Source organism: Myotis brandtii, unplaced genomic scaffold (genome assembly GCF_000412655.1).
Source record: "Myotis brandtii unplaced genomic scaffold, ASM41265v1 scaffold673, whole genome shotgun sequence".
In the NCBI taxonomy this organism is placed as follows: Eukaryota; Metazoa; Chordata; class Mammalia; order Chiroptera; family Vespertilionidae; genus Myotis; species Myotis brandtii.
The window spans coordinates 3,931-25,264 of NW_005370625.1; the positions used below are offsets into that span (position 1 = coordinate 3,931).

The 21,334-nt window shown below is 43.1% G+C and overlaps 1 protein-coding gene across 1 annotated transcript; it reads left to right on the plus strand.

The window, feature by feature from the left end:
* The first annotated feature begins 3,339 nt into the window (after positions 1-3,339).
* On the plus strand, positions 3,340-21,093 carry LOC102253646 (zinc finger protein 177-like). The gene is made up of 8 exons (XM_014529203.1): positions 3,340-3,832; positions 6,639-6,817; positions 7,737-7,810; positions 13,148-13,219; positions 13,864-13,990; positions 15,408-15,496; positions 16,028-19,040; positions 19,241-21,093. The coding sequence occupies exons 5-7, from the start codon at positions 13,957-13,959 to the stop codon at positions 17,132-17,134; spliced, it is 1,230 nt and encodes a 409-aa protein (XP_014384689.1). The 5' UTR covers positions 3,340-3,832; positions 6,639-6,817; positions 7,737-7,810; positions 13,148-13,219; positions 13,864-13,956; the 3' UTR covers positions 17,135-19,040; positions 19,241-21,093.
* Positions 21,094-21,334: the final 241 nt, after the last annotated feature.

Genomic DNA, 21,334 nt, shown 5'->3' on the forward strand with positions numbered 1-21,334 from the left:
AAAAGCACACATTTGCTTCCGGATTTTGCGCGGCGCCCAGCGGGAGAGGCGGGGGCTCCGGAGCTGGGAAATGGGGAGGGACAGGGAGGGATGAGGAGGGGGCGGCGGTGCTTCCAGCTGTGAGCGGCGAGCTGCCAATTTCCTCCCGGTTGGATGTCGGTGGGGCGGTACCAGGTCATTGGGGCGGGGCCAGGTCAGTGAGGCGGGCTTAGTTGGCTACTCCTGTGGGGCGGGACTTAGTTGAATATTCCGAGAGGCGGGACTTACGGTGGGGCCAGGTCGAGAGGCGAGGCCAGGTCAAGGGGCGGGACCAGCTCAGTGGGGCGGGACTTAGTTGAATATTCCGAGAGGCGGGACTTACGGTGGGGCCAGGTCGAGAGGCGAGGCCAGGTCAAGGGGCGGGACCAGCTCAGTGGGGCGGGACTTAGTTGAATATTCCGAGAGGCGGGACTTACGGTGGGGCCAGGTCGAGAGGCGAGGCCAGGTCAAGGGGCGGGACCAGCTCAGTGGGGCGGGACTTAGTTGAATATTCCGAGAGGCGGGACTTACGGTGGGGCCAGGTCGAGAGGCGAGGCCAGGTCAAGGGGCGGGACCAGCTCAGTGGGGCGGGACTTAGTTGAATATTCCGAGAGGCGGGACTTACGGTGGGGCCAGGTCGAGAGGCGAGGCCAGGTCAAGGGGCGGGACCAGCTCAGTGGGGCGGGACTTAGTTGAATATTCCGAGAGGCGGGGCTTACGGTGGGGCCAGGTCGAGGGGCGGGACCAGGTCAAGGGGCGGGACCAGCTCAGTGGGGCGGGACTTAGTTGAATATTCCGAGAGGCGGGGCTTGCGGTGGGGCCAGGTCGAGGGGCGGGACTGAGGTAGACGAGGGCTAAAGGCGAGGTAGGGCCTCCAATCCAGGCTCTCAACTGGGGAACGGGACAGACACAAAACCGATACCGACCCACGAGACCTCCCTTCCACCCAGTCAGTCCTTTCATTAGAATGTGCCAGCCTCTGCAACACTCCCGTCCTCTTTTTTAAAAATGGGAGTGGATATCGTTTTGTAAAAAACTTAAGCTCTATAAATCGTAGTGTGTGCCCACATTTCCTGTGGCCCCCAACCCTGATGCTGCTCTGGCCTTTTACCTCTAAAATCAGCACACTTCGCAGTAGGAGGACTCTGTTCAACCTCCTCTAGTATTCCTTTCCATTTGTTTTCCCAATACCTTTTCTCGTTCACATGGCAAAACAACACGCAGGCATTCATGCTTCCGGTGCTCACTAAAGGCCCTTGTACTTCCTTCCGGTTCTCAGTCACAACTGTAACCCACCCCTTGCAGGCCAGGGACCCAGCATCGCAGTTCTGCCCAGTGTAGCTCGTACCAACAGAACAAAACTGGGTTTGGTAAAGCAGATCAGAAAGTTTTTTTCTTTGGCCAAGGAATGGAGAAGGAGCTAAAGCTCTAAAAAATCCCGTCTGCCTGATTCTGGGGAGGGGGTATCGATTCAATTATTTGATCAGCCCTAACAACTACATTGTATTATGCTAAGCGAAATAAGCCAGTCAGAGAAAGATAAGTATCACATGATCTCACTCATAGTGGAATCTAATGAACAAAATAAACTGATGAACAAAATAGATCCAGAGACATAGAACCATGGAACAGACAGGAATTTCAGAGGGAGGCCGGACTGGGGAGGTGGTGGTGGTAGTAGAGGGAGGGGATTAACCGGGAAACATGCATATATGCATAGCCCATGGACACAGACAACAGTGTGGTGAAAGCCTGGGAGGGGCAGTGCCAGATGGAGGGGGTCAATGGTGAAAAAAAAGCAAAGGGACATGTGTAATAGTATGAACAATAAAGACAAATTTAAAAAAAAAATAAACTACATTGAAAAGCTGAATCACCAACAGTGAATTTATGAAAAGGGCATGTAGTTATCCAGTGATTGTATCCATCATCTCCATGGGGAAAGTTTAGCAACAATGGTGCCAACAGGAGTAAGATGCATTTAAGTATGCAGCAAAATGTGACATCGATAAAGACGAAATGGAACTTTAAGGGAACATAATCAGGCGGGTCCCTGGGAAGAGCTAGGGTTATGGAAGTTCTCACACTGTCATTGGGAGAACCCTACAGAAAGAACTGTTTATATAATGAAGTTCTGCAGCTCTAATTCCCCTTCCCTTATCTCCCTTCTATGAATACCCCTCCGTCTTCGCTTACAGGCCACATGGCTTGCCATGTCTGCATGTGCCGGGGTTCTTGTCCCAGAATCAAGAAGGATTCAGGAATCTGGAAAAGGCTGTGCGTAGATGACATAGGAATCCAGAGACTACTAAAGAGTCTGGAGACGAGTTATAATTTTGAAAGGCATTGGGGGGTCAGAGGAGCTTCAGCTAAAGGAACTGAAGACTCCCTCCCTGTCTAGGACCCTGGCTTTTATTAACACAATTTGTCCTAAGGCAAGGTGGAGGTAATACACTTCAAAGGGTAAGGTTTTAAAGGGTACAGAGGCATTGTCAGTTTGGGGAATTAGCCTACGGCTGTTCAGGTGTTTGGCCAGTAGGAGGCAATAACATGTAGATTAAGATGCCCTTTAACTGTCTGGCAGCCACAATCAGTTTCCTATTCAGGTTTGGGGAAATGCCTTCAGCCATTCCCAACAGGTGACTACAGGTGTGACTCAACCCTGCTGAGTCCCCAAGTCTCATCAACCTTTTGATGAAACTCTTGAAATTATGACATGTTGGAAATGGTCTACGGCATGCATGCACCGGGTTGTGATCGTTTCTTCTCCCGCCACCCCTAGTAAATTTGTAGTGATGACCATCTAGCGATGTTACTTTTTGGTCTACGCATGCACCGGGTTGCGATCGGCATGCATGCACCGGGTTGCGATCGTTTCTTCTCCCGCCACCCCTAGTAAATTTTTAGTGATGACCATCTAGCGATGTTACTTTTTGGTCTACAGAACAATTGTTTTTCCCGTAAGACGTGCAAGAGGTAGGGGCCAGGGAAGAAAATAAACCACCACAGTCCTCGGCCACAGCCGCACCTTTCTTTCTTTTAATATATTTTATTGATTTTTCACAGAGAGGCGTAAGACGTGCAAGAGGCAGGGGCCAGGGAAGAAAATAAACCACCGAAGTCGCACCTTTCTTTCTTTCTTTTTTAAAATATATTTTATTGATTTTTCACAGAGAGGAAGGGAGAGGGATAGAGTTGGAAACATCGATGAGAGAGAAACGTCGATCAGCTGCCTCCTGCACACCCCCTAATGGGGATGTGCCCGCAACCAAGGTACATGCCCTGACCGGAATCGAACCTGGGACCTTTCAGTCCGCAGGCCGACGCTCCATCCACTGAGCCAAACCGGTTAGGGCACACAACTGCACCTTTCATGTCAATCGCCTGGCAGGCGATTCCCCGGTTGTTCCAAACCTCCGAGGCTCCGCCCCTTACGTCGCTCGCGGAGACCGAGCGAGCGTGCGTGTGCACGTTGGCGTGTGCACGTTGGCGTGTGCGCGCGCGGGCGGGCGGGCGTCGGAGGTAGGGGTAGGCGGGGTCACCCGGGGCTGGCCTCGCGCGTTAGCCCGGCCCCGCGCGCTCTGACCCGGCCCCTCGGGCCTCCGCGGGGCGCTGCGGGGCGATTCCCGCCTCCCCTTTAGCAAAGCCTCCAGGTCAGTCACCGTTTGCGCCCTTTCCTCAGAAGGAAGAGCACCTCGGTCCTTCGCGTCGCTGACTGCGGCCTCGGGTGCCCGGTCCCCGCAGCCGGCACTCCCTTCGGGTCCCGGGGCGCCTTCCGTGGATTTTTCCCCCGGGGTGTCGGTTATTGAGTTTGGTAAGTTGCGTTCCGGGGGAGAGGGGAGCCTTTCCCGGTGGCTGGGTGCACGCGGGTGAATGAAAGACTGTGACTCGCGCGCTGACCGCGGGGAACGGCGCGCTGCCTCCTCGGGTCTCGAGTTGGCTCCTCGCAGAGCCCTGCAGCCCCTGGCGCTGAGCGGGGCGTCTCCGGGAGAATAGATGGTGCGCGCTGACTTCGCTGCGAGCAGAAGTCGAGGTGGGGTGGGTTTGGACGGGCGGGTGGTTCTCATTTAGAAATTCCCATCGGAAGGAAATCTGCCTGCAGCGTCAGGTGCACCCTTGATCTTCTAGATTCACTGATGGTTACGATGTGTCTCGCTTGTCATTCAGGATGTAGATTCTTGTGATGATGAGCCAGTGAGGGGCAAATTGCAGACACTCACTTCACCCCTTAAACATGCGCCTCCTAAGAACGAGGGCTGTCTCCTCCCAAAACAGAACAAAACTCCATTGTCCACCCACGAAAATCAGATTCCTCCAGTTCCCCAGAAAAGTATCTATGAGAGAAGAATCGGGGGTTTTTTGGAGCTAGCATCGATCCGAACAAGATCACACGTTGCATGTTGTTTTCCAATCTCTTTATTACGCCCAAAACATTTCCCTGCATTTCTTAAAATTTAATTTTGATTGTTGAAGATTCCAGGAGAGTTATACAGGGGTTGTCAAAAGTAGGCTTACAGCTGTCAGTGGCATTCTTTTGAGTTAATCAAGCTGTTGTAATAATCATAACATTCACGTCTCTTTCCGTACTGAAACTGTAAAGCTATTTTTGCCAGCCCCTGTATTGTCAGATGTCTGCGTTCTGATGCAGTGCTGTTTCCTGTGATTTTGTTTGACTTGTCTGCCTCTTGGAGTTCTTGTGAAGTACGTCGGATCTGGAGCAGTATTCTGTAATACAAATACAATGCAAGGTATAAATGTAATTTAAAAAATGTTTACAAGCCAAGTTAGAAAAATTAAAAATACATGTGACTTTATTTTCAATAATTTATTTAACCCAGCATACCCAGCTATCAATAGAAAATGATTAGTGAAATTAATAACTAATGTAGTCAATATAAAAGTATTAATAGAACTTTTATTTATTTTTAAATATGTTTTTATTGATTTGAGAGAGAGAGAGAGAGAGAGAGAGAGAGAGGGGGGAAGGGAGAGGGATGGAGAGAGGGAAACATTGATGAGAGAGAAACCTCGATGGGCTGCCTCCTGCACGCCCCCGCCTGGGAATCAAGCCCAAAACCCAGGCATGTGCCCTGACTGGGAATCCAACACGTGACCCCTTGGTTGGTGACCTCTTGGTTGGTGGGTGGATGCTCAACCAGCAGGGCTAATAGAGCTTTTAAGAACTTATACATTTCTTTTTTACTAACTGATTTAAATCTAGCGTGTATTTTACATTTACAGCACATCTCATGTGGATGCTAAATTTTCATTGGCAATTCTTGATCTGTTTTTAGATTTTATAAAATTTACTGTTGAAAAAAGTAGATTTACAAACTCAAGTTGTTTCAGACACACTGAAAAGTTTTTCAGTGACTGAATCAATTTTACTTCTAAACTGAATTAAAAGTGAATAAAGTTAAAAATTCAGTTCCTCAGTTGCATTAGCCTGTGGCTATCAAGTTATACTGCACAGGTTTAGAGACTTGAAAGTTTCCTGGGTGATGTGTGCTTCATCTCATTGGGAGACACTTAAATTCACTTAAATCCCGCTGTTTATTAGTGATGCTAAGCCACATTTTTCCTTGTGGTAATCTATGGGTGACACTTTGTTCCCCAAAGCCTTTTACCCAATGGTCTTAGCATCAGTTGTTGATTTTTGCCTTAACCTGTTTTTATTTTTTATTTTTTTAACCTATTTTTATATTAGGGGATACAAATGTGTGTTTTTTCAAATTCTGTCATTCCTTCTTCATTCTTTAGCTGGCAGTCCTCTGTGAATAGGAGCTTTCCTTCCAAGCCTCCCTTCTATACATTTTTCTTTTGCAGTATCACAACATATTCTTGGACTTTCATTTACTATATTACAGTCAGTAGTAGCCAACCAAGGAATCTCACCTCATGTACGTCTGGTCAATTGGACTGCTGTAACAAAAATGTGGTAGACTTGGTGGCTTATAAACAACACATTTCTCAGCATTCTAGAGGCTGGGAAAACCAAGATCAAGGTGTCAGCAGATTTAGTGTCTGGTGAGGACCCACTTTGTGGTTAATAGATGGCTGTCTTCTCGTTGTGTCCTCACATGGCAGAAGGGGCAAGGGGGTTCTCTGGGATCTCTTTTATAAGGGCAGTAATCCCACTAATCATGACCTCAAGGCCCTACCTCCAAATACCATCACACTGGAGATTAGGTTTCAATATATGAATTGGGGAAGGGGGTTGAGACACAAACATTTAACATTTAGTCTGTAGCACCTAACATTTGGTGTTTAGGTTTTTAATGGGATCTGTAATGTAGGCATGCAGCACCCGCATGACTGACGTTAGCCACTCAGAATTCAAAATTATACAACATTGTCCAGAGCCTCAGATCTTTATGACAGAGTAATATGTATTCAAATCCTAGCTCACCACTTCCTAATTGGTCATCTTGGGCTAATTACTACTCCTGTCTGAATAAGATTGCCTCAACTATTCAATGGTGGTAATCGGATGAGTTATCAATGTTTCTGGCACACGTTGGGTACTCTGTAAATTGCAATTATTATTTATGTTCGGATGGTGTAGTATGGAGTTTCATAGTATGGAGTTTCTTATCATTTCATTTTCTGCTTGATGACAGATGACTAATGCCTGCTGCCTAAAGATTGAAGGTATGAGGCAAGACTTCCCATTACTACTTAATCAAGAGGAATTAAGTTTGAAACATACTCTCTTAAAGAGACTTTGGGAACAAGAAGTGTTCAGGTAGGTTCCTCTGTCAGACTCACAGGATGCTGGCCATTGATCTTTCTCCTTGTGGTAAGTCCTTGTTGATGTTCCTTTCAGAGATCTTACTCTAGCCCATGAACAGTCGTCTTGTGCAGGGTCTAAGCCAGGGGTGGGCAAACTTTTTGACTCGAGGGATTAAGTAGATAAGAATGCCTAAATCCTGGGATTTGAGAAGGATGGGTATGTATGTATCTATACATATAAAAGCCTAAGTGGCCGTTACGACCGGTTGACCGAATGACCGGTCGCTATGACGTGCACGGACCACCAGGGGGCAGACGCTCAATGCAGGAGCTGCCCCCTGGTGGTCAGTGCACTCCCACAGCCAACCTCACCCGGCTGGCCAACCTCCTGTGGTCTTCCCCAACCCAGCCGGCCCCCACTGGCCCTGATCAGGACTGGGTGAGACAGCCCTGATCGGCCAGATCGCTGGCCAGACTGAGGGACCCCACCGGTGCACGAATTCGTACACCGGGCCTCTAGTGTTTTTATAAGAGAGGTTCTGCTTAATCATTTGATGAGTTTTATCATTGTTGGCAAACAACTCTGCCTCCCTGGATTTTAATTTCTTTATCTGTAAAATGGGATTATTAAATTCTTCCTCTTATTTATTAAATCCAAAACTACTTTTCTGATTTCAGATAAGATGGGCTGCTTGGGCATTTTATGGGAGCTGTATGTGTATGTGTATGTGTCTGTCTATCCGTCCATCCAAATGTGTATGTGTGTGTCCATCCATTTAGAATTAGTGTGAAATGGTGCTTCCAGGTTTGTGAATGTGGAAACTAGGAAATCTAAGTTTGTTTGTTTTTATATCTTTACTGATTTTTTTTAGAAAGAGAGGAAGGGAGAGGGATAGAAGATAGAAACATTGATGAGAGAGAAACATCAATCGGGGGGCAGCCTAAGTTTTCAGATTTCATTTCTTCTCAAGGTTGTCTTTTTTCAGACTTTTTCTGTCTTCATGAAAAGAAGCCCAAGGGGGAAAAGATTATCACTAGATGTCTGACACATTATTCTCAGGTAAATAGGAAATGTATTCCTTTATTAAAACACATACTTCTCCCTGACCGGTTTGGCTCAGTGGATAGAGCATCGGCCTGCGAACTGAAGGGTCCCAGGTTCGATTCTGGTCAAGGGCATGTACCTTGGTTGCGGGCACATCCCCAGTGGGGGGTTTGCAGGAGGCAGCTGATCGATCTCTCTCATCGATGTTTCTAAGTCTCTATCCCTCTTCCTTCATTTCTTTAAAAAATCAATAAAATATATATATTTTTTTAAAAACACATACTTCTTCCTACTAGGTAGACATGTTTCCTTCTAGTGGGATGGAGCTTCTTTTTTAAAAATATATATTTTTATTGATTTCAGGATGGAAGAGAGAGGGGGAGAGAGAAATATCAATGATGAAAGAGAATCATTGATTGGCTGCCTACTGCACGCCCCCTGCTAGGGATCAAGCCTATAACCTGAGCATGTGCCCTTGACTGGAATCGAACCCAGGACCCTTCAGTCCACAGGCCAATGCTCTATCCACCCAGCCAAACCAGCTAGGGCTAGAATGGAGCTTCTTAGTACAAATAGGACCTGCTTAGGGACTGTGTCCCCAGTTTAATTTTCTCAGGTCTTCTCATGTGGTTGACAGATTACATAGGGAAATGATACTGTTATCCCAGTATTTACTAGTTTAGTCTGATTCTGTGCTCTGAGTGTGTGCTCTAATTTTGTTATGATACACAAAGAGTGAACATGCCTACTCAGAATTTGTGATTCTGTGGACACACAAAGGAAAGATGCATGTTCAGGACTATGCTAAATCCTGTCAATAGAGAAAAATAAAACCAGAAGGGGTCACAGTCTAGTCGTGGGAGATAATTACATTCATTCAGGTGAAAGAAATGCTCTTAAAGCTGTGTGACTGAATGAGATTACTAGTGAATATGTCCAAGTAGAGAGAAGGGGCATGAGGACCATTGAGCCGTGGGGGAGATGATGATGGGAGAACATGGGACCCTGTCAGGCATAGGGTCTCCTTCTTTCTCCAGTGAATATTGATCGAGGCAATTGCCTGATGCTAGAACATTTGTGACAGTGACCTTTGAGGATGTAGCTGTGGAATTCAACCAGGAGGAATGGACTTTGCTAGTTTAAACTCAGAGAAATCTATACAGAGATGTGGTGCTGGGGAACTATGAGAATCTGGTTGCAGTAGGTAGGACTGGTACCATTTCTTCATTTAAATTTTTTCTGGAACAAATATTTCTTAAGTGACTCTATTACAGGCAATCTGCTGATTAATGGGAATGCCCCGGTAGACAGAGAAGACATTGTTTCTGCTTTTATAGACCTTACTCTCAAGCGGCTTTCTCATGAAAATGAAGATCTATTCATTGTACTAGTTTTATTTTCTCTATGGATAAAAGGCTTAAGACCTCAAAAATGTATATACAAGTTTGAGCCTGGATTTCAGGGTAAATACCAGCAACCCTTTTTAAGTATATTGAGAGAGAGAGTATGTGTTTGCTTTTGAAAGTTTTAGTTTCATTTGGAAGTTTACTGGTATGGTAGAGTTACATGAAAATTTTATTGTTTCTCAAGTTATACCCAACAGTATTTGATATCCCTGAAGAGCAGAATCTTGGCCCGTGATTTATGAAAGTATTTGATATCCCTTTCCATGTTCTTAACATGAAGGATCTTTCAATGCGAGGAAGACATCAACTATGCACACCTGGTCTGATCTTTCAGGTGGGACAAAGAGAAGTGCTGAAGACAGTGGGAAAAAGTTCTCCAAAGTGAGGGAAAAGGCATATGTGATGCTTTTTTTTTTAATCTTTATTGTTAAAAGTATTACATATGTTCCCTTTTTTCCCCTATTGACCTCTTCTAGCCCGCCTCTGACCCCAGCCCCAGGCCTTCAACACCCTATTGTCTGTGTCCATGGGTTATGCATATATGCATACAAGTTCTTGGTTGATCTCTTCACATACACACACACACCCTCCCCTGCCTTCCCTCTGAGATTTGACCGTCTGTTTTATCCTTCTGTGTCTCTGAATCTATTTTGTTCATCAGTTTATTTTGTTCACTGGATTCCACTTTTGAGTGAGATCATATTATACTTATCTTTCTCTGACTGGCTTATTTCACTTAACATAATACTCTCCAGGTCCATCCAAGCTGTTGCAAATGGTAAGAGTTCTTACTTTTTTACAGCTGCACCGTATTCCATTGTGTAAATGTACCACAACTTTTTTATCCACTCATCTGTTGATAGACACTTAGGCTGTTTCCAAATCTTATCTATTGTAAATTGGGCTGCTGTGAACATAGGGGTACATATATCCTTTCTGATTGGTGTTTCTGGTCTTAGGATATATTCCTATAAGTGAGGTCTCCGGGTCAAATGGGCATTCCATGTTTAATTTTTTGAGGAAACTCCATATTGTTTTCCATAGTGGCTGCACCAGTCTGCATTCCCACCAACATGTACTAGGGTTCCCTTTTTCCCACATCCTCCCTGACACTTGTCATTTGTTGATTTGTTGATGATAGCCATTCTGACAGGTGTGAGGTGATGCCTCATTGTCGTTTTAATTTGCATCTCTTGGATGATCAGTGACTGAGCATTTTTTCATATGTCTCTTGGCCTTCTAAATGTCCACTTTGGAGAAGTGTCTATTTAGATCCTTTGCCCATTTTTTTATTGGATTGTTTGTCTTCCTTTTGTTAAGTTGTATGAATTCCCTATATATTTTGGAAATTAACCCCTTATCAGATATATCATTGGCAAATATGTTCTCCCATGCTCTTTCATTTTGTTAATGGTTTCTTTTTCTGTGCAGAAGCTTTTTATTTTTATGCAATCCATTTGTTTATTTTCTTCTTAGTTTCCTTTGCCCTAGGACAGTGGTCAGCAAACTCCTTAGTCAACAGAGCCAAATATCAACAGAACTTCTTCAAAATAGACTCGCCCAGGCCAAAAACCGACTTCTGCTCATGGGCCACGAAGTTTCAATCGCACTGTACGTGCGCGCCCGTGCGTGGTATTTTGTGGAAGAGCCACACTCAAGGGGCCAAAGAGCTGCATGTGGCTTGCGAGCTGCAGTTTGCCGACCACGGCCCTAGGAGATGTATCGGTAAAGATATTGCTACGAGAGATGTCTGAGATTTTGCTGCCTATGGTTTCTTCTAAGATTTTTATGGTTTCACAACTTACATTTAAGTCTTTTATCAATTTTGAGTTTATTCTTGTGTATGGTGTAAGTTGGTGGTCTAGTTTCATTTTTTTGCATGTACCTGTCCAATTTTCCAAACACCATTTATTGAAGAGACTGTCTTTATTCCATTGTATGCTCTTGCCTCCTTTGTCAAATATTAATTGAGCAAATACCTAATTATTGCCTTGTAAATTGTATAAGATACTATTGCCTCTACTAATATTAGTAATAGGCAATCATAGGAAACCAAGTATATTGAAGTATAGTGTAAGTAGCCAGAATCTTCATAAGTGTGTCCAATCCCTGGAAGATTTGGAGTCAGATTGGAATTCTCTTTTTGAATAGCAAAAATGACTTTTAAAACCTCTGAGTCTGGTGTTTTCTCTTTGGGCAGTGAGTTATTTGGGCCTGGAGAGACCTGGAGCCTCTCTGAAGGGTTCAGCACAGTCCAGATTATTTAATATTTTACATTTTTATTGTGGTAAAAAATATATAACATAAAATTTGCCATTATAACCATTTTAAAACACACAATTCAATGGCATTAATTATATTCACAATATCATGCAACCATCACCATCTAGTTTTTAAAATTATTTTAGGGCTATTCAGTTTATGTAGCGAGAGCAGCAATTTTCAACAAGTGTACCCCAAGAATTTTTTTTTAATCCTCACCGGAGGATTTTTTTTTTTCCCCACTGATTTTCAGACAGAATGGAAGGAAGGGAGGGAAGGGCGGAGAAAGAGAAAGAAACATCAATGTGAGAGACACATCAGTTGGTTGCCTCCCACATGCACCCCAAGAATATTTTTTCCCATTGATTTCCAGACAGTGTGGAAGGAAGGGAGGAGTTTCCTGTGGAAGGAAGGGGGAGAGAGAGAGAGAGAGAGAGAGAGAGAGAGAGAGAGAAGGAGAGAGAGAGAGAGAGAGACATGAGAGAGACACATTGATTGGTTGCCTCCTGCTCTCGCCCCCCACCACAGCCGGGATTGAACCCACAACCCAAGTATGTGCCCTTAACGGGGAATCAAACCCATTCGGTCCCCGGGGCAACACTCTAATTACTGACCAAAATTGGCCAAGGCAAGATCCTTTTTGAGGCCTGGATAATGTTTATGTTTTGTCTGTGCTCAGACGTGATTACAGAGTGGCCTTGTCTCTGTTACTGTTGTTAAATCCTGGATGTCAGGGGCTGCTTTTCTCTTTACCAATACCATGTACCCTATTTGTGTTCAGTTCACTCCAAATGTCTCAAAATGTGTTTTTACAATTGGTGTTGTTGGAATCAAGATTTAAGGTACACACGTTTCAGTGAATGTTTATGTGTCTTTATCAGTAACATTTCTCCTGTCCTCTTTCTACCCCAAAATGGGTTGGCTAATTGTTTCCTCAGATGTCATTTAACATGTCCCTGGGTTTCTCCTCTTCCCCTGTCCCATAAACTGTTAATTAGGTTAAAGGATTTGTCAGATTGTGTTTTTGGGGGGCAAAAATATTCTATAGTTGTTGCTGTTTCTTGTTGCATCATGTCAGAACTCACATGATATCCAGATGCCTCTTTTGTGATGTTAAGATTTATCAGTTGATTGTGGTGTCAGCTCAATCCTTCATTTATAAAGTTCTTTAGCTTATTTATGAAATCTTAAATTATCCCCTAGTTAATAAGATCTTTATTAATTGCAAAAGGGAAAAGGGGTAACCCCATCAATCTTTGAGAGGCTCCTTGCTTTCTGGTATAAGGTGTTCCAGGATCATCGTGAACATCTCCTGTTTTACATTGGACTCAGCTATTTCCAAAATGAGTCCTGGTTTCTTTCATAGGCAAATGGCATTTAGAAGCATTTTGACACTAGAGGGGCTCATTGCTCTTGAGTTGTTACTGACTCTAGGCATTTTTTCATGGTTCAGTTTAGGAAAAAGTTTTTTAAAAAATAAATAATAAATATATACTATATTCCCAATTCCTAATTGTTCTTGGATGGGGAGATAAAATCTTAAGAGCAAACTGTGTGTATGTATATGTGCCTGTGTGTGTGGTTACTCTGCAGCTAGTGTGAGGAAGGTGCAGGTCTGTAACTGTTGACTGTCAGGCCTAGACTCTCATGGCTTCTTTCTTTTTCTCGAACTCTGCTTGCTCAGAACTCTGCCAGGTGAGGAGGGAGACACAGAAAGGGAAGAATGGGTGCAGGATTGCTGACATCTTGGTCACAGGTATGTGGGAAATTATACTCTTTCCCAAAAAAAACCACAAAAAACCCAAAACATTGCTGTCCCCAAAGAACACATCTCTTGCCCATGACCCACAGCTTCCCAGTCCTACTGGGCTGGCCTCAGGCTTCCCCAGTTCTCTGGGCTTCTTAGAATGGGAGAGCAAATGTCTTACGAAAGGCTTCTATTACTACAACATTTGTTAATGTTTTTCCAGATAGTCCTCCAGATTGAGTATGTTTTATATATTGTGGGGTGCTATGAAGGAAAAGAGAGATTTTTCACTAGAGGAAACATTTGTTCATTTTCCAAATATGTTTTCTCATCCTGTTGTACACTCAGTCTGTACTAGATCTTGAATAAGATTGGAAGAGTCCTCAGAATCTAAGTGTGGAAATATCAAGTCAACTGTGTGTTAGAAAAGCTGGTCAAACCATGAGCTTGAATGAGATGGTCCAGGGAGTGAGAGTGAGAGAGGAGAGTTCCAAGAACTGAGCTCTGGGGCAGGCCATGAGAGGCTTCCAAAGCATGTCTGAGCTTCCTATGCACTGAGTCTCCTTCCCCAGTCCTGGAAGCCTCTCTCACCATTCTTCTGGCTCAGTGGATGAAGAATGGTTGGCTAAGGCAGAATGTGTGTGATGTTTCAGGACTTGGTGACCTTTGAGGAAGTGGCGGTGGACTTCTCCCAGGAGGAGTGGGCACTCCTGAACTCTGCTTAGAAAATCCTGTACAGAGATGTGATGATGGAGAACTTTAGGAACCTGGCCTCCGTGGGTAAGGTTGGCCTCATTTATTCATCTCTACATGAAGCAAATAGTTTATCATATATCATGTTCCAGGATCTGTGAAAAGAATAACAAGTTCTGGCAGGTGTGGCTCAGTTGCTTGAGTGTCCTCCCATGCACCAAAGGTTGCCAGTTTGATTCCTGGGTTTTAGGTTTGATCCCTGGTAGGAGGCTGTTGATCAATGTTTCGCTTTCACGTCGATGTTTCTCTCTCTCTCCCTCTCTCTTCCTCTCTCTCTAAAACTCAACAAAAATATCTTTTTTAAAATAAGAAAAAAATAACAATATGTGGTGAATCCCAAATGGGTGGTTCCTGCCCTTATGGGGCAGTCTCATGGCTTCCCATGAAAATGCACTGATTTCATTTTCTCTATCATTAAAAGATGAGGTAATTTGCATTGTATATCTGATCTTGGCCTTGGATTTCAAGGGTCAGTCCCATAAGAGACATGGAATATGGTGTTTGTTTTGGAGCCCTGTGAAAGCTCTCTGATCTGATCTGTTTTGCTGCTCCTAAAGTTGCACTTGCCACTTCTGACCAGAGTATTGGAATCAGTTTTATGGAAAGATTTCTTGCCTCCTTCTCAGTGCTCCAAAATCATGTCTTTTCCATTAGCAGGGTATCATCTCTGCAAATACAGTCTGATCACTGAGGTGGAGCAGTAAGAACTGAGGCTAGGAAAGAAAAGAATTCTCCAAGGGGCCTGTTCAGGCGAGCCCCAAGCAGAAGGGAGTCATTGTGTGGAACAGCCATAACTGGTGGTGCATTTGGGAATGTCAGTGTGGGAAAAGGACGCTGAGGCCATTTTATGGGCTTTCCTTCTTTCAACATATTTCCATTCATTCCTGTTCTGATTTGGTCTCAGAAAGACTTTTAATTCCTCTTTCTTTTAAAAAAAATACATATTCTTTTTATGTATTTCAGAGAGAAAGGGAAAGGGAGAGAGAGATAGAAACTAATGATGATAAGAAAGAATCATTGATCAGCTGCCTCCTGCACACCCACACTGGGGATTGAGCCCCCAACACAGGCATATGCCATGAGAACCTTGACCTCCTGGTTCATAGGTCCACACTCAACCATTGAGCCATGCTAGCCGGGCTTAATTTCTCTTTCAATTTCACATTTCCTTGAATAATTTCTGTTCAGTCCTCCCTACTTTGCTTTCCAGGTAATACCCTCTCTTATTGTCTCAAACCTCCAGAATCCTTTCTAAGTAAAATACCTCCTATTTCCATTGCTTGTTCCTGTCAGTTACTCTGGTCATTGGTTTCATCTTCTCTTTCACATTTTTCTTTCTATATTTAGTGTTATTATTTGAAAACAAATCCACAGAGTACTTACCTTATTTTTTTTTTCATCCCTACTTTTTCTCCCAATAGTTATAAAAATTTTCCTCCTTCAGTTTCAGGCTGGGCTACTCAACTTAAATCAAAACATGCAATTCCTATGCAGAATGTTCCTGAAGAAAAAACTTCTAATGGCATAAAAATGGTAAGATTTACTAGGGATGGCTTTTTATATTACGAGAAGTCTGTAAATTTCAGTAAATTAAAACAGCAGCAGCACCCATACAAGGAGAGACAGTTGAAGCAAGTGGCAGAGAGCTGTCTCAGGGAAGACTATGAATCTCACAGAATTTGAGAAATCTCCAATCCTACCTCAATACTTGCTGCCTCACAGTAAGCAGCTTCAAAGAGAATACCAAAGAATAAACATTTACTTAAATGTGATTTGTTTTTAATTATTTAATACATAAGTCATTTATTCCATACTCACCATTACAGAAACTCTGTATTTAGGATACCCTTTGATTGGAATGAATACAGTGAGGCTTTGGAAGCATTCTGCCCATTCAGATTGAAGGAATTACTAGGGCAAAAATTGTACATATGCCATAGAATTGGTAAAAATGTCAGTCATAATAATGGACTTCTTATATGTGGCAGAGTCCACATCGAAATGAATTCTCATAAGTGTAATGAAAGTAAAGCTTTAGGTCACCTCTTATTCCTTATTCAACAGGCACCAACTCACCCTGGTGAGAAACCTTTGGAATTTGATCACTATGGAAAATTCTTCAGAAAGAACTGTCACCTTATTTGTACAAGATATTGCAAGGGACAGAAATGCTACAAATATAAAGAATACAGGAAAGGTTTTGACCATTTCTTAACTCTTAGGAGTTATATGAGTACTCATTCTGAAGACAACATTTCTGAATTTATTGACTGTAGCAGAGTTTTCAATCTAGAGTCATCCTATAGGGGACACTCAAGAACTCTCACAGGAGAGAAATCTTCTGAGTGTAATCAATGTCTTCTGTCCTTCAGATTACACTCTTCCTTTTCAGGACATGTGCAAAACCCTATTGGAGAGAAACTCCGCGAATGCAGTGACTATGGACAAAGACCTTCCCTTAGGGTGCACAAAATCTCATGTACTGAGAAGGGAAGCTCAAAATGTGATAAACGTGGGAAGGTTTTTACTGGCCCCTTGTCCCTTCAGAACTGTGGGAGACTTCACACTGCAGAGAAACCTTATGAATGTAGTGACTGTGGGAAAATATTTATTTTTCACTCTTCCCTTAAGAAACATGTGAGATCACACACTGGAGAGAAGCCTTATGAATGTAATCATTGTGGAAAATTCTTCAGCCAGAGCTCTCATCTTAATGTGCACAAAAGAACTCACACTGGAGAGAAACCCTATGACTGTAAGGAATGTGGCAAGGCTTTCACTGTTCCTTTCTCCCTCCAAAAACATATGAGAACCCACACTGGAGAGAAGCCCTATGAATGCAGCGACTGTGGGAAAGCCTTTATTGATCAGTCATCCCTTAAGAAACATCGACGCTCTCACACTGGAGAGAAACCTTATGAGTGTGATCAATGTGGAAAATCCTTCAGCTCGGGCTCTTATCTTATTGTGCACAAGAGAATGCACACTGGAGAGAAAACCTATGAATGTAGAGAATGTGGGAAGGCCTTTAGGAATTCCTCTTGCCTGCGGGTACATGTGAGAACTCACACAGGAGAAAAGCCCTATAAATGTATTCACTGTGGAAAAGCATTCAGCACCAGTACTAACCTTATAATGCACAAGCGAATACATACTGAGCAAAAACTTTAAGAATGAAATGACTACAGGCTAGCTTTAAGTGGTCCTTCACACCTCATTCCTCACTCTAGAACTCACACTGGAGAGAAACCTCATTGTGACCAATGGTGAAAGCCTTTAGGCACAACTCTCAACTTACCTTATACAGGGAGCAACCTTGTAAGTGTTACAGTTCTGTGGTTGTCTTTATCAGTGAGTGTTTCATCCTTAAAGTTTGTCAACTCATTAATCGAGTATTAAATGTAATGTAGCATTCTAAATTTCCCTTGATTTACATCACAAAAGTTTTGATAGATAATGTTTTCATTGTAATTGAGTACCAGTTCTCATCAAGATGTCTTGGATCTATACAAGATTCTTGGATTTAGAAATGAGTTTTAATGTGAAAACTCTGCATATTTTAATTATCTTTTAGTTATAGATTTCTAATTTAATTACATTGTGCACTCAATATATGGTCTTCATGATATAGATTCTAAATGACACATATTCAGATAGAAAATTGTTGGAGATTTGCTTTGTGGCCTAATGTATCAGATAGAATCAGTTGCTGTCCCGTTTTCATTGCTCCCTTCCTTCCTTAAAGTAACAGAACTACAATTGTGTTCAAGTTGGCAGTGTGGACAGTTTGATAAGGAATCATCTAGCTTTCCTTGCAGCTATGAGTGCCCATGAGCCCATAGTCCTGGCCAATGAGAAAGAGTGAGAGCTGCTCCTGGGTTTTAAAGAAACCCATGGAAATGGGAGCATCTCATCTGGTATTTTCTCTTAACATTTTCCATTTATCTTATCTCTTCTTCTTTCTTAGGAAATAAACCAAAGGGATAGCAGTCATAGGCTACTGATTATACATACAATAGTATTTGGCTGTACCAACCCTGGGTTGTTTATTTCTGGACTTCATGTAACATGAAAAAATAATAATAAGCTCCAAACTGGATTAAACCACTCTTGTGGGAAGATTCTGTTACAATGGATTTCACTCTCAATTGATAGATCTCATATGTGGCCAGGTTTTATGAATCCTTCAAGTATAGTTGAAAACAATCTATATTCTGTGATCATCAGGTATAATAGATTTATCTGATAGATAAATCTTACTCTGTTTATTAAATCTGTATCGTTACAAACCTTATCTCCTGGTCAACCAGTGGTTGCTGGTACCATTATGCCAATAGGAATTCCCAGTTTGGGGTATAGCAAAGAAGGAAAATTTAGTATAAAACAGTTCCATTGTGAAACAGCACAGCTATGGAATACCTTACTACTGTTATACCTCAATTATGAAGTAGCAGGACAGCATGGCTATGAAGAGGCTCTGGGCTAGGTGGCCCTGGGGCAAGGCCCTGCTTTGGCTAGGCAGCTCTGTCCTGCTCTGTTCTACCTCACTCAGCCCCTGTGCTGATATGCTCGGCTCTGCTCCAGTGAGACACTTTCCAGGATTTAGCTCCAGCAAGTCTTGTCTTCAGGGGAACAGGGAAGTGTCCTCCTCCCAGAGGCAGAGGGGAGTTGACTTACATAGACAGGAGTCCCTGTCCCTGGTCCTTGATTGATCTGCCCTTATGCAAAGGAGGACTCCAAATCCTTGCAGTTTTACTGGTCTAAAAAGCACTGTCCTGACTGGTCACAAGGGAGCTATTCTGATTGGTCAGTGAAGATGTTGATGAATATGGCTGCATAGCTCCTATTGGATGGGAAAACCTCAGTCCTATTGGTTGAAATAGGACTCCAGGAATTCCTCTGTGAGGACTGGCTTGCAGAAACAGTGCAGGAAGGCAGTCCAGTGCAGAGGCAGGCAGCTTAATGTAGGTTTCTCCCTAAAGTGTGGTTTGTGTGAGAGAACTCTGTATAGAAATGGCTGCTAGGCTCTGTTTAAAAAATCAAGCCCAGTTAAGCCACCAGGAGCCCTTCTTAGGAGGTATCTTCTTTCTTAGGGTCCACACAACTTACCCTCAAGTAGTTCACCAAAAAATGTATGTCTTTATCTAGAGAGGGAGCCAACACGTAAAATGCTAAAATGGATAAATTTACTTTAGTCCTGGGCCAGTTGTGGGATAGGCACAGAATTTTTTTAAAAAAATCAAGCCCAGTTAAGCCACCAGGAGCCCTTCTTAGGAGGTATCTTCTTTCTTAGGGTCCACACAACTTACCCTCAAGTAGTTCACCAAAAAATGTATGTCTTTATCTAGAGAGGGAGCCAACACGTAAAATGCTAAAATGGATAAATTTACTTTAGTCCTGGGCCAGTTGTGGGATAGGCACAGAATCAGCAAGGAAGTGTGCGCTCCTGTGGATTGGCTGTGGGCAACAGATTGGAAAGTGCATGCATAGATAAGTGGAAGCTCCTGGGGTTCAACGGTGCCTGGCTATTCTCTCTTTTGTTTAGTAGTGGAAATAGCCATGTGGAAGTTAATCTAAAGTTCCAACAGACAGACAGGAATGTGGGCAGCCTTTTGTCAGAGCTGGCCCACAGCTATTAACAGGCTTACTATTTTGTCTTTTTCTCTCATTCTCTGGTGTTGTAATTTAATTTAGAGCATCTCAATTTTTTTCTTGATTTCAGAGTTAGGAATTGCTTCCTGAGGGATGTGTTAAATGTTACAAGGACCCTGGACCCTCAGAATCAGATTGCAAAAAAAAAAAATCAAGTGAATGAGAGAGGTCCCTATTTCTAGAAAGAGGCATTGCAGTGACAATTTCATTAGTGACATTGCTACTGTAAAATCAAGCATTTTGAAAATATCCCTTAGTATTTCTTGGGTACATGATGTCACTGCTGACCTCAACGAGAACAAATGTGATGGAGGCAGAAAGATGCCAGATGAGTTGAAGAGAGTGGCAATGGAAAGTATAGACCTTTTTTTTTTTTAATCCACCAAGTAAATTTGAAGAACTAATAGGCTTTATTGAGTAATAAAGGAATCAGCCAGCATCCCATCAAACAACCAGAAGGGTTGTACAAGTGGAGGTTTTATTAGGAAAAAGGGTGGGGCAAATGAGTCATTAGCAAAAAGGGGGGGAGGTATTTTAAGCCAAGCCATCTTCTTTTGGGAGAAGGGAACTGCAAAGTCTAACTATCAAGGTCTTAACACAAGTGACCCCATTTTAGGCCTGTGGTTTTCTCATTAATAGCCGAAATATCCAAAAATTTGGAACAATACCCAAAGAAAAATGTTTCATTTTCATTGAAAGATAGGGGAATATAGAAGATTCCTATGACATTAGACATAATAATGCATGCAAACTTTGGGAAAAAACTGGATAAGGAAGGAAAAAGTGATAGTGTAAATTCCCTGGAACGTTCAGAAGAGATGGAATAATTATACAAATAATTATTGAATAACAGTGGTAGCTAATGTTGTGATGGCATAGTTTCCAATGAGAGCATATATCCAGTGAGGCCCTATAACTGAGAACTGAAGAATCCTGGGTGAGATTCAGCCAAGCATCAGCTTGTCTAACTGCCAATTCGCGAAGCAGCAACTTCTTCTCATTCTATACAATTACTTTATTTACACTGCCACCCATGCAGACTGATGGACACCAGATCAGTATAATTGACCTCTGAGATAATAGGTCCTGTAGACCCCTCAACTCAAAATTAAACTGACATTTTATCCTCCTAAAATGTTGCTTTTCCTTTTATTACCATCGCTGTAAAAGCTACACCATTAACTCTAGCACCCATACAGTTGTTTCCATGGGTTCTCAATCAGGCTGAGTTTCCCCATGCAGGACAATTGGCAATGTCTGGAGATGTTTCTGGTTGTAACAGTACAGAGTTGGCATCTAGTGGGTAGTCCACAGGAACCTCTTAAAAATCTCACAGAACATGAGACAGCTACTCACAAATAATTTTATAGACCAGAATGTCAATATTGTCATGGATTAGAAATGCTAATAGACTCTTGAGAACTAATGTTAAAATTTTTATCTAAAAAATCCCAGCGATTGTCTATTATTTTATAATGATACTAGAGGCCCAGTGCACAAAAATTTGTGCACTCGGGGATGAGAGGGTCCCTCAGCCCGGCCTGTGCCCTCTCGCAGTCTGAGACCCCTCAGGGGATGACCACCTGCTGGCTTAGGACTGCTCCCCAGGGGATTGGGCCTAAGATGGCAATCAGACATCCCTCTGGCAGCCCGGCAGCCCTCGGGGGATGTCCACTTGCCAGCAGGGAGCAGACCTAAGCTGCAGTCGGACATCCTTAG